Here is a 13926-nt window from a genome sequence, read left to right on the forward strand (position 1 = left end):
CCTGGTACTCATTTTTGTAAATAAAGTTTTATAGGAGCACTGACAAGCCATGTAATTATGTATCTTCTATGGCATCTTTTATGCAACAGTGACAGAGTTAAGTATGACAGAGACTGTATAACCCACAAAATTGAAAATATTTACTGTGTGACCCTTTATAGAAAAAGTATACTGGCCTTTGCTTTAAATTTTGCAGAAATCCTTGGCAGATTGTTTCACAGGTGGTCAAGTATTTAATGATATTTGGGGAAATTGGGGTTTTTGATGGATGGACTGGAATGTTTTCCCATTATGTAAAAATGGAATAAAAGATATTTCTATCTGAAAGTTCACTATCCAACCAGATTTCAGGAACAGATTAGAGTCAGACGATGAGGGATGCCATACTTACTTTACTGGACAATTCAGTTAAATAGGTCAATTTAAGAACCTTATGTAATCATTTTGAGATTTTTGTGAATGTTTCCTCTTGAATGTTTATACAGGTGGTAGACAACAAAACAACAACTTATAATACCAATACAATTTAAAGAAGTATTTTTCTTAACAAAAGCCTAACTTCTGTGTACAGTTATTTTTCTAATTATGACAAATTAGCAAAGTTAGCTAGAATCCTAGTTTAGTGCTAGAAAGACCTCAAGAATTATGCTCCTTGGGCTTCCCAGGAGAGGGCTTCCCAGTGGCTCAGTGGTAAAGAATCTGCTTGCTAATGCAGGAGACACAGGAGACTTGGGTTCAACACCTGGGTCGGGAAGATCCCCTGGAGTAGGAAATGGCAATCCACTCCAGTGTTCTTGCCTGGAAAATCCCATGGACAGAGAAGCCTTGTGGGCTACAGTCCATGTGGTGTTGCAAAGAGTTGGACAGGACTGATACGAACCATGATAGAGCCTATAAGCCATGTCGCAACTAGAAACAGCAACTATCCACAGCTGCTAGAGAAAGCCACTCTGTTCTCATCCCAGGTCAGATAAGGTCCACCAAAGGGGTACATAGAATGCTGAATACAGATTCTAATGCTGCGATTTTTACCTAGCTGCACAGTCTGAAACAGAAGCTTGTGGCTCAGAAGGGCTTCCCATGCAGTGCTAGTGGTAAAGAACCTGCCTGCCAATGAAGGAGACACAAGAGAGGGGGTTCAACCCCTGGGTGGAGAAGATCCCCTAGAGGCGGGCATGGCAATCCTCTCCAGTATTCTTGCCTGGATGATCCCATGGACGGAAGAGCCTGGCAGGCTACAGTCCATTGGGCTGCAAAGACTTGGACACGACTGAGGGACTGAGCATGCACACTTGCCTCAATTCTACTTGTCCTTTTTTTATTTTTTCAGTGAGAAGACTAGCTCAGAGAAGTTGACTTCCCAAAGGTCATGATCCATCAACTAGAGTAGGTACTTAAATGTGCAATTCCTAGTGCTTTTTAACATTTGCATATATGGAAGCTAATGTATTGTGAACTTGTGCTGGGGCTGGGGGTGGGGATGGGGGAGCATTGCTGGAATCATGAATGGAAATTGTTCTTTAGTGAAACCAATAAGAGGTATGCCACAGTTAAACTGCTCAGTTGATAGTTTCTTTATTTGAACCTAATGTGATACCCACGATTTTTAACGTTAGGTTGAAGCGTTGGATAACTTTTTTGTTTTTTAACTTTTCCAAGTAGAATTTCGCCGTGTTCATTTATAAACGTATCAGCTGGCTGTAGCACCGATACAAATATTCTGAGACCCGAAAGATGGCTGGGAGGTAGCCGTCCGGTTCTCTCATTTAACAGGACAAAACAAAGGCCCAGAGAATTAACTTGGATAAACAGCTTTTAGCTGTTTACATTTACAGCGAACTTTCTTCCAGTCGGGATTGCCTTGGTTTTTTTCAAATTTTCCCCTTTAAAAAACAAAAGGAGGGCACTTTTGATGATTCAAGCCTAGTGTCAGAAGATTTGGAATGCATCGGCCTTAATTCCCTTTCTGGGTGAACTCAACAGTTAAGACTTTGGTAACTATACACAAGTGCTACCCTTCTCTTAAAACAAAAGGTTGCGGGTGGGGGAGTTTACCGGGAGAAGCAACTCGGAGACTGGACGCCTCTCCCGTGCCCCGCCCCCTCACTCCTGACAACAACCGCAGACGCCGGCGCTCGCTTTCCTGAACTCGGCCAATCGGCTGCGCCGCTGCGGGCCCGACCGAAGGGGCGGGGCGGCCGTTGCCAGAGAAGCTACTTGCTGGTTACCAACCAGCTTTTGTCCCGCTTGCTCCCCGTTGGGCATTCTTCCACTCAGGCCGTTCTAGGAATTCGCCTGCTTCCGGAGTCGCGTCCTTGCCTTCCTTCCTAGCTTTCATTCACTGCACTGTACCCACGCATCCGGCTCCCTGCTGGCCCACCCAGGGCTGGAGGGCACAGGTATGCTCGCCAGGGTTTGCACCAACCTTCACCCAACGTCAGCCTTCGGGACCCCTGCGGACCCGGCGGCGGCCTGACGTCACGGCGGCGTGATGACGCAGTGGTGGAAGCGACGGTCTGCTTTTGGAGGGGAAAACTTGGGCTTGCGCGGCCGAGGGTCGGTTACCGCGGGTGACTTTAAGGGTCCCGGGTTGGGGCCGTGGCCGTGGCCGTGGTGGTGGTAGTGGTGAGTTATGGAAGTGAAAGGCCCTCGCGTCCACCCAAAACTAACCTCAGCCCCTTTCTGCCTACACCTCCCACTCGCAGCCTGGGCTTGGGAAAGGCAGCGGGTAAGGGTGTGGTCCCTGGAACAGCCTGGCAGATCTTAGCGAGGTGGGCTTGTCCAGGACGGAGAAGTGAGCCAGACGGCCCTGGTAACGGCAGCGCTTCTTTAGGAAATACTGACCCCTTACATATTTGGCTGATTTTGAAGTGCCCGGTATATAATATGCCAGACTCGAGTAGGCTCTGGGGCTCCTTTAGTAAAGAATACTTCAGGCCTCAGGAAATCATTCCTTTTCCAGGGTCCTAGATTTCCAGCCTCTATTCTTTAAAGTGTGTGGTTTGGACAAGTCACTAACTTTCCTGGTTTCAGTTGCCTTATTCGTAAAATGAGGATAAGTCACTTTCGAGTGGTTGTAATAAGAGATTTAAGTTAACCAATGTCAGGTTTTGAGTAGGTGGTCGGTAAGTGGTGCTTGTTTAGTGAGAAAACCATAGCCAGACTTTGGCTGTTGTTGGGGAGAAAGTATTGCAAAGACAAAGTTTCCCTATCACCTCACACACAGTTAGGTTTCAGGTGTTTTTGAATGAATGAGAGCTTCCTTGATGGTTCAGTGAATGAGGTTCTTGGAGTAGTTTTAAGTACCACTTGGTTAGTTACGGTTTAAGGAATAGACTGCAGAAAGCATGTCTACTTTTAAAATGAGTTTAATACCCTCCTGCTTACAATAAGATTGTCACGGTCATGTTTGTTATGGTCCTTAACAACCAGGTATCCATTTTCTTACTTCTCTTTTTCTTCTTACTTCAAGATTGATGTGTATTAGTAAGGTAGTTTTTGCATCTGAAACTCCCAAAGGTATGAGAAAATGGGTTTGTTTATACCGCTGCCAATCACTGCTTAGTTTGTGCAAATGATTGAGACCCTAGAAGCTGGGTATAGCAATGAGGTTAACATAACATCTATTCCCTTGGGCACAGTTCTGTTGGAAGTCAATGATTGTTCCCCTGGGCCCTAGCTAAGTAGAACTCAGTCAGTTTTTTACTACATTGAAGATGATTTGTAATAATTCTGCAAGAATGATTTTTGAAAGAATTATTTTGAAGTTGAGTTGATTCTGTACAGATAACTCTGAGAAGGAAAAGATAATACATTTATTTTTGAAAGGTTTTTTTGATATGGACAGTTTTTGAAGTTTTATTGAACTTGTTACAATGTAGCTTTTGTTTTATGTTTTGTTTTTTTCTGGCCATGAGACATGTGGGATGTTAGCTCCCTGACCAGGAATTGAACCCATACTGCCTGCATTGGAAGGTGAAGTCTAAATCACTGGACAGCCAGGGAAGTCCTAATACACACTTTTAAAAGATTTTCTTCTAACTGGTCTAAGTTAAGTTTTGTATTTAACGGGATAAGCAGTCATTTTCTGCAACTTAAATGTTGAGCATCCATTCAGATGGTCATGAGTAAATGAGGGGTTACATTTGATCATTTCCATACTGATCTCTTGCTTTTCCTGTATTCTAATTCCTTCATTGTTTGCCGGGGTTTTGTTTGTTTTAATCACCAGCAGGAGCAACTTTTGATTTTTTCAAAAATTTTTGTTGCAAAACAATGTTGAAATTTCATCTCTCTTGGGACCTATTTCTACTCTCCTCCATATACCTAGTCTATTTTCCAAAACACCACTGAGTTTCTCTTTAAAAGATGCACTTCTGATCTGGCATTCTCCTGCTTAAAATTATTTAATGGTCTGTCTTAACCTTTTGGGAAAAAACACAAGCTCTTGAACTTGCATAGAATTACTGCTTTCAATGTCCGGTCAGTCTCATCTTTTGCCAAATGCCCTTTCAAATCACGTTCTGTCATGATTCCTTGTTCTTGCTGGTACTTTACTCTCTATCTGGAATGCCTTTTTCTTTTCCCTTTTGCCAACCTCAGATGTGTTCTGCTGGACTCTACTGCAGATTCACCTCTGGGAAGTCTCCCAGGATCCTGCTCGTTGCTTTCAGGGTACCCAGTGAGTCCCTTATAACCTTTAGCACACTGGAGTTTAGTTGTCTGCTCTCTGTCTTCTCTGGGGCTTCCTAGGTGATGCTAGTGGTAAAGAACCTGACTGTCAATGCAGGAGACATGACACATGGGTTCGATCCCTGGGCCAGGAAGATCCCCTGGAGAAGAGCCTGGCAATGCACTCCAGTATTCTTGCCTGTAGAATCCCATGGACAGAGGAACCTGGCAGGCTGCAGTCCATAGGTTTGCAAAGAATGGGACACAACTGAAGTGACTCAGTTGGTAAAGAATCTGCCTGCAATGCAGGCGACCCTGGTTCAATTCCTGGGTTGGGAAGATCCCCTGGAGAAGGAAATGGCAACCCACTCCAGTATTCTTGCCTGGAGAATCCCATGGACAGAGGAGCCTGGCAGCCTACAGTCCATGGGGTCGCAAGAGTCAGACACGACTTAGTGACTAAAGAGAGACGAGAGAGAGAGAAGTGACTTAGCGCGCACAGTCTTCTCTCAATTTGGACTTGTCTGTGCCTTCAAGGAGCACAGTCTTACTCATCCTTTATTTCCTTGTACAGAACAGTTTTCATTTTTAAAATATAAACTGAATTTATAAGAGTATTATTAAAACACTTATAAAAGAGAAGTTTGTATGTTACTTTCAGCTGTGTAAATTCTTTTTTTTTTTTTAATTCTTATATTTTAGTATCTGCTGGCTTTTGATTCAAAACTGAGTTCCACGACTTCTTTACTTATAAACTTGAGCAAGCTATTTAACCTTTCTAAAACTTGATTTCTTCATGTGTAGCTTTGGGATGTTAATAGAAACTGTGTAGGGTTTTTGTGAGGTGATGTTATAAGGTAAGTTAATGCTCTGTTAATAAATGACAACATGTCTTCATGCTGTTCATGTGTAGAAGGGAAAGAAAATGTTTTATTTTTATCTGATAAAAGGATACTGACTATTTAGGGTGAAATGGTACTCTGAAGACTTTGGTCCAATCTTCTGGGTAATTGGGTTCTCTATGAGTCATCATGAGAAACGCTGGGCTGGAAAAAACACAAGCTGGAATCAAGATTGCTGGGAGAAATATCAATAACCTCAGATATGCAGATGACACCACCCTTATGGCAGAAAGTGAAGAAGAACTAAAGAGCCTCTTGATGAAAGTGAAAGAAGAGAGTGAAAAAGTTGGCTTAAAGCTCAACATTCAGAAAACTAAGATCTTGGCATCTGGTCCCATCACTTCATGGGAAATAGATGGGGAAACAGTGGAAACAGTGTCAGACTTTATTTTTGGGGGCTCCAAAATCACTGCTGATGGTGATTGCAGCCATGAAATTAAAAGACGCTTACTCCTTGGAAGGAAGGTTATGGCCAACCTAGATAGCATATTTAAAAGCAGAGACATTACTTTGCCAACAAAAGTCCGTCTAGTCAAGGCTATGGTTTTTCCAGTGATCATGTATGGATGTGAGAGTTGGACTATAAAGAAAGCTGAGTGCCGAAGAATTGATGCCTTTGAACTGTGGTGTTGGAGAATACTCTTGAGAGTCCCTTGGACTGCAAGGAGATCCAGTCAATCCATCCTAAAGGAGATCAGTCCTGGGTGTTCATTGTAAGGATTGATGTTGAAGCTGAAACTCCAATACTTTGGGCACCTGATGTGAAAAGTTGACTCACTGGAAAAGACCCTAATGCTGGGAAGGATTGGGGGCAGGAGGAGAAGGAGACGACGGAGGATGAGATGGTTGGATGGCATCACTGACTCGATGGACATGGGTTTGGGTGGACTCCGGGAGTTGTCGATGGACAGGGAGGCCTGGCGTGCTGCAATTCATGGGGCCGCAAGGAGTTGGACACGACTGAGCTACTGAACTGAACTGAACTGATGAGGCCAGCTTAATCTCCAAACTGTTTCAGGTTGAATAATAAATTATTTGATCACCCTCACTTATATATTGGAACCTAACGTATGCCTCTCACTGTATTAAGTAATTTTTGAGGATAAAGGGTGACGAGTATATTGCTCTCACAGAGTAGCCATTTAAAAATATTACCATTTATAGAGTAATTAAATTCTAAACTGTATAATTCTGAAAATATTATTAGATGTTTAGGATTCTTGGTGGACTGAATCAGTCAGAGGAATATTTTGAGAAGGAGGGAGGACTTGTTCCTTGAAAATATGTATGTATCCTTTATTTACAAATCAAACACTCTTCCTGTCAGCTTTTTTCTCGATATTATCCAATCTGCAACCCTTTTATTTTTAAATTCCTTTATTCATTGGACAGAAGCATTAGCTAATTTTCAAAGTTAATCTCTCTATATCAAAAAAATGTTTTTTTTCAATTTTGATAGCTTTCACTCATAAGATCTGTTTTCCACCTCTGGCTATTTTTACTCTGCCTAATTCCAAATACTTCTTTTTTTTTTTTGCTATGGAGTCCAAAAAGCTATACAATTACTTCTCCAGTAAACTTTTGACTAATATTTAGTGAGGGAAATGCGTAGCATTTCTGTATCTACTTGGTGTTCTTTGCTGAATATTTCATAGTGAATTTTTCAGTATAAGCTGGGTGCTTTTGTTTGAAGCTAATGGGAACTAGTTTTCCAAGGGTTAGTATTTGGCAAAACAAAATGAATTATGCAAGATTCATATGCTTGTCTCTTCAGAGAGTTTTGAATGCATATTTAAAGCTGATTAGTTTTTATAGAACAATATACATGCTATGGAAGGTCATGGACTGTGATCTTTCCTTTCTGTGATTATGGCAGCATCATGGTCCCTGAACAGCCATCCCTCAAATGCTTGTTGTTGGCCAAAATGGAACATAGTTCAGTGAATGTATCTGGGTTGGCAGAAACCCATGACCACTCCTGGAAAATGCTTTAGATATATGCCTTTTGGGTAGAAGACTGAAAGTCATTTCTATATAGGAAATTTAATTCTTTAAACATTAAAAATATTTTAGAATTGCTGTTCTTTAGGGATTTGATCATTAAAAGTGTGTGTGCAGAATATGTGTCTTTGTTTCACCATGAGCAAATCGTACAAAAGTTTAATACATTTGTAAATTGGCAGTTTATTCTACACAATTGAAAACATTTTCTTGTGAAATATCTGCTTTTTTTCCATGCAAGAATACATTTGGTCCACCAAGATGATAGCTTTTTTTTTTTTAATAAAGGCAAGATTTTTATGTTAAAGTTATTACATTTTTCAACATACATATGTTTCTGCTTATAGTATCATCACAACACAAAAATAGTGGAGTACCTTGGAACCTCTCAACAATATTTTGAGAAGTTCCTATATTCCTATATATATATATTCCTATATATTATAAATGAATAATCCTATATTTGTTTCCCACAAAGCCAAGCAAGAACTCATTTAAAGTACTAATACCAAACTGAATCTTTTTTTTTTTAATATTTCTTTTTATTTATTTATTTGCCTGCATTGGGTCTTAGTTGCCACATGTAGTGTCTTCGTCGCTGCACACAGGATCCTTAATTGAGGCATTTGGGATCTGGTTCCCTGACCAGAGATTGAACCCAGGCCCCCTGCATTGAAAGTGTGGAATCTTAGCCACTGGACACAAGGGAGTTCTCAAACTGAATCTTACCTCATAAAACGTTTTCAATAAATTGAGGATCCTTATCCTCTTATACTGATTTGTAAACTTTTGCTTTAAATACATGAACTTTGTTCTTTTAGTGATCCCCTAAAAGATGAATCAAGGGGTGAGTAGTTATAAAAAGCATCAGTCTTGATTCATCATATTTGTAAATTATGCCAAGCCTTGAGCCCTCTCCTTCAGTTATTGCTTAGCTTTTACAAGGCTTATAGGTGCTGAGGATTCTAGTAAAGAAGAAATTTTTCTTGAGATTCCATTGTACAGAGAGACAGATATTTAAACAAGTTAATGGACAAAAGATAAGTACCAAAACTGAGCAAATGAGTAGATGATAATTTCCTTGATTGCAGTGACTTATCCAAGCATATTCGTCTTCATCTTTAGGTTTGGATTTTCATTTGATTTTGTATATTCATGAAACAAAGTGAAAGTGAAGTCTCTAAGTCGTGTCTGACTCTTTGCAACTCTGTGGACTGAGGCCCACGAGGCTCCTCTGTCTGTGGGATTCTTCAGGCAAGAATACTGGAGTGGGTTGCCATTTTCTTCTTCAGGGGATCTTCCCAACCCAGGGATCGAACTCTGGTCTCCCACATTGTGGGCAGACTCTTTACCATCTGAGCCACCAGGGGATGCCTGTATATTAATATTTTTAAAATTTTTCTGGACAACCAATAGCTCAAAATATTGTGCCCTAATAATAGATGTTGCATATTTGTAGCAGTCACATAGATCATCTGAGACTATATGTATCTTATTGTGCATTTCCATTTTGACATGAGTTGCTAATGTTTAAAAAATGTGAGCGTGCTTTCATTGGCCTATATCCTAAATATCTCTCTGATATATAGAACCTTCAGACAAAAAAGAGATACATTTTTTACAGACATTTTAAATGATTTCTGAATTGCTAATTAAATATTGTGAATACTTTTCAACCTTTAATTTCACATCTATCTAAAGATCTGAAAATTCTTGAACATATGTATTTTATGATGCAGAAAATTAAAAATAAATTACAAGGAGGTAAAGTATCTGCAAAAATGCAGAAGACCATAAGTATGATGTTGATTTTGTATAAACAGAATCAGGGAGACACATTACCATATATTAAAATTGTGAAAATACAGTCTTAATGATTGAAAAGCACTAATTCATTACTTAACATGGAATAGCTTTGAAGAAATTCATAAATATTCACATTTTAAAATGACATCTCCAAATTTGAGAGAAAACAGTTAGATTATTTAGTAAGACTTAGATGTAATATTATCTGTCCATTCAGTATCACCAAAGAATATCTTAGATTGAGCTTTTTTTAAAAATAGGATTTATTTGTAGAAATAAGTGAATTTAATATTTAAAAGTTTACTTTTAAAAAAACCTTTATCTTTGCAGCTACTGTTGCCAAATACTTTCAAAAGTATCTTAAATTTTTACTGTTACAGGCATGAATAACATTCATTTCTTATTGAATAGATCTAATGAAACTGAAATTAATAGTTATTCCATGACTTTTATGTCCATTTTTTAGTCTGTTTGGATCAAGATATTATTTTAATACTTCAAGAAGTAGACCAATAGTAATTTCTACATTCTTGTGAGTATGTAGAAAATAGTGACATTTTGGAAACTGGAAGTTGGCAATTGTTGAATGATTGTGCTATGCAATTTTGATACTATTTTAAATTAGTATCACGAGTAGCAGCTACAATTTGAGTTTTGTCTGTGAAATATTTTTCTTTTATGCATCTTTAGGATTTTTATCTTATAGGGTAATAGAAAAGAATCTACTGAAATGTTTAATAATGAAAATATTTCCTAGGTTTCAGCTTATGTGGAGAACTTGCTGTAGAAGCCACGTATAAATCCATTTAATTTATGGAGGAGACTGCAAGTGATGGAAGTCATTCAGAAGAACTCTTTTCCCATTTTGAAAGTATATCAGAGAAAGAACATTTACCACAGGATGCCAGTGAAAGTCATCTCAGCTGGTATTCTCAACAATAGCAGTTGATAACTTAATTTTCTTGATTTCAGGGTTTCATATTTTGTTCATATTGTAAACTATTTGAATCAAATACAGTATTCTTTCAAGGATATCATCTAACAGTCTAGTAATTTATATTTAATTTGATTACAAAGTACTCATGTAGCAGAATGTGGCTATTTTGAAATTTTAATGACAGCAATTAAAATTGAAAACATTACCTATAAAAATTTATAAAGTATATACCTTTTTACCTAAGGTAAATGAAAATATAAATACCACGTAATACTGGAAATACAGTTAATGAGCACTGGTTCACTGTCGTTTGGTATATTGCTGTCTAACAGATACTGTCATACTTTGCTTCTTTGGTATGGGGATGCACTAGTTTTTTGTATGACTCATTGCTCCCCAAAGTGACAATCTTAAAATACCATGGTTGTTGGTATGGATGGTAGAGCGCAGCTTCTAGTTATAAATGAAAATAATGTTTGGTCATATATAATTATTTTTTACTTTCTTTACATGGTTTTTAATAATGATAATTGTCTTTTGTAGCCAGCATCTTCCTTAGGCCCATCATATTAAGCCAGTGGTGCTTAAGAATACAATGTATTTCTTAGAGACATAGCCTCTAAGATGCCATTCATTGTTGTTGAGCCATTATATTATGTTCCATAGAAGAAAAGTGGTGTTATTTAAAGAAAGACACAGTGCTTTCTTGGAATGCTTGGAATTTTATTTATAAATACTGTAAAAGCCCCTTCAAACTTATACATATATTTTTAGTCCAAATGACTCTGCTCATATAAAGATTAAATGAAATAAATTAGTGAAGGTATTCTCAAAGCTTCTTTACACTCAAAATCCAACTTCTTTGAGTCACTTTTTAACTCAGAGTTCTCTCTGCTATTAGGAGTATTAGTGAAACGGTATTTCTTAGGTGCATCTATATCTGAAATGAAAATTATTGGTGATAGGCTCTTACTTACACTATACAGCAAGCCTACCTTGGAATCTTGCTTCCAGAATGTTGCTAAACATTCTTACTTCAACAACTCCTTCAAGCCCTCTATGTGACCCTTCTTTGCTAGAGGTTAAAAAGGTGCTGTATCCCATCTCTGGGATATTCTTCATACTATTTGATGCTCACTCTATAAGTTTTGGACATGTACGGTAGAGACAGCTCAAGACGTATTCCAGACAAAGATTATTAAGAAGCATCCCTATTTTGGGATGTAAAAGTATGAACCTCTTGTCCCCCCCAAAAAATGAATCTTATAGTGATACACAGTAGTGTAGATAAAACATAACCAAGAAAGCAAATATTATCAGTTTCATTTTAAATGATAATGTTTTATAAAACCAAATGTGAAGAATTTTTAGGTGTCTGGAGCAGTTTAGTTTTTTGTGTTTCATTTGTTTAGCTTACACACTCTTCTGGAGGAATTTTTTTGTGAAGAACAGTAGATTTCAAGAAAGGATTGGGAATAAGGGCTAGAAAGTCAGATCTTTTGTTTTTGGACTAGGGAGAAGGAAGGGAAGAAAAAAAGACACACATTCACATAAATCATTTTACAAACTGGAGAAGAGATGTTGAATAATTATCAGTACAGTGATACATTGCTGTTGGTAGTCTTCATATTTTATACTTCTTAACATTTTAGAAACTGTCTTACCATTTATAGTTAAGTGTAGAAAAATATGAAAGTATAGAAAAAAATTCATACATTTTCAGTGACAGTTTAGTGTTAAATTTTGCAGAGCAACTTATGGAACTGTAATACTTAATCAGGCTATGCTTAGTTTGCACAAAAAAGTATAACAAATTTATGTAACAGTTTTAACTTAAATTTTCTTTGTGCATATCTAACTAGCCTAAAGCAGGACAGCCAAAATGAGAAGACTGAATTGGAAGCATTGTTTAAGGAAGCCGAGTTAGCAACTTGTTCTGTAGAATTACTTCTGCCATCATTTAAGGACACCATTGAAGACATTAGTTTTGAAAATGTGAGTACTTGACTAGTGAACATCTAATAAAATGAGGAGCTAAGATAATACTCAGAATGCATTAACTGAGGTCTCGTATCTTATAGTAATTATGCTCACGCACTGGTATTTGATATACAAAATGCAAGTTTATTAGTGTTCTTTTTTCCAATGTCATTAGTTGCAATTCTTTTCATCAAAGATAATCTCAGGAATGCACTTGATGAGAGGCTAAGCTAGAAACTGTACCTCGGTGCTTGACTTACCTGGAGTTGAACTAGAGCCAACTTCTCTCAAGAGTGAATTTAAAATATTCTGAGAGATAAAATACATTTTCTATAGTACTATGTGGAATAAAAACCTCTATTCTAAAATTTCAGTGTACTAACGGTTGAGTTAAAGGCAAAAAAATAGATTGTATAATATTAGTTTTATTATAATAAATTCCTGAAATACTTTAGGGTTTGAGCCCTTATTTTGGTTTCATTTTACTTTAGTGTACCATGTAACACATACTATTCACTGCTATAAACTTGGCAAATTTTACTACTACTATGTGCAAAAGAGGGCCTCCCTGGAGGCTCAGTGGTAAAGAACCCACCTGCTAACACAGGAGACCCGTGTTCGATCCCTGAGTCAGGAGATCCCCTGGAGTAGGAAATGGCAACCCACTCCAGTGTCCTTGCCTGGGAAATCGCATGGAAAAAGGAGCCTGGCGGGCTACATTCCATGGGGTCGCAAAGAGTTAAATATGACTTAGTGACTAAACAGCAACAACAACATGTGCAAAAGAATGCTTTTTTTTTATTGGGAAAAAGTATTCTTTGCTACTAGTAGCATTATATTTTAGAGTGTCTTAATGCAGTGTCTTAAAATGTGTTTGTGGCTCTTATATTTTGTCATGCTAATCTTTCTGCATCCTATTTGAAGATTTCTAAACAGACGGAAATATTAACAATAGACTTAGATACTTAAACATGTGAAACAAACTTTAGAACATCTTCAGTTCAGCTCAGTTGTGTCTGACTCTTTGCGACCCCATGAATCGCAGCACGCCAGGCCTCCCTGTCCATCACCAACTCCCGGAGTTTACCCAAGTTCATGTCCATCGAGTCGGGGATGCCATCCAGCCATCTCATCCTCTATCATCCCCTTCTCCTCCTGCCCCCAATCCTTCCCAGCATCAGGGTCTTTTCCAATGAGTCAACTCTTCGCATGAGGTGGCCAAAGTATTGGAGTTTCAGCTTTAACATCAGTCCTTCCAATGAATATTCAGGACTGATCTCCTTTAGGATGGACTGGTTGGATCTCCTTGCAGTCCAAGGGACTCTCAAGAGTCTTCTCCAACACCACAGTTCAAAAGCATCAATTCTTCGGCACTCAGCTTTCTTCACAGTCCAACTCTCACATTCATACATGACTACTGGAAAAACCATAGCCTTGACTATACGGACCTTTGTTGGCAAAGAAATGTTTCTGCTTTTTAATATGCTATCTAGGTTGGTCATAACTTTCCTTCCAAGTAGTAAGCATCTTTTAATTTCATGGCTGCAGTCACCATCTGCAGTGATTTTGGAGCCCCCCAAAATACAGTCTGCCACTGTTTCCACTGTTTCCACTGTTTCTCCATCTATT

General features: G+C 38.4%; 1 protein-coding gene across 30 annotated transcripts in view; it reads left to right on the plus strand.

The window, feature by feature from the left end:
• Positions 1-2206: 2206 nt before the first annotated feature.
• Positions 2207-13926, plus strand: part of ODF2L (outer dense fiber of sperm tails 2 like) — a 39307-nt gene continuing 27587 nt past the window's right edge. For 6 of the 30 annotated variants that reach the window (XR_014053554.1, XR_014053553.1, XM_081489985.1 and 3 more), the window contains exons 1-3: positions 2207-2399; positions 10138-10306; positions 12180-12312. Coding sequence is in view for 26 of the 30 variants with exons in the window: in XM_081489985.1 (XP_081346111.1) it covers positions 10194-10306; positions 12180-12312 (246 nt within the window). In the remaining 4 variants the exon portion in view is untranslated. Of the gene's footprint in view, positions 2400-2496; positions 2729-3472; positions 3520-3917; positions 4007-4602; positions 4682-8699; positions 8843-10137; positions 10307-12179; positions 12313-13926 lie in introns of those variants that run through there. The other 24 variants (XR_014053552.1, XM_081489983.1, XM_081489972.1 and 21 more) reach the window with 9 other exon arrangements.

The sequence above is a fragment of the Giraffa tippelskirchi genome, chromosome 5 (genome assembly GCF_054371585.1).
Source record: "Giraffa tippelskirchi isolate mGirTip1 chromosome 5, T2T-mGirTip1v1.2.pri, whole genome shotgun sequence".
NCBI lineage: Eukaryota > Metazoa > Chordata > Mammalia > Artiodactyla > Giraffidae > Giraffa > Giraffa tippelskirchi.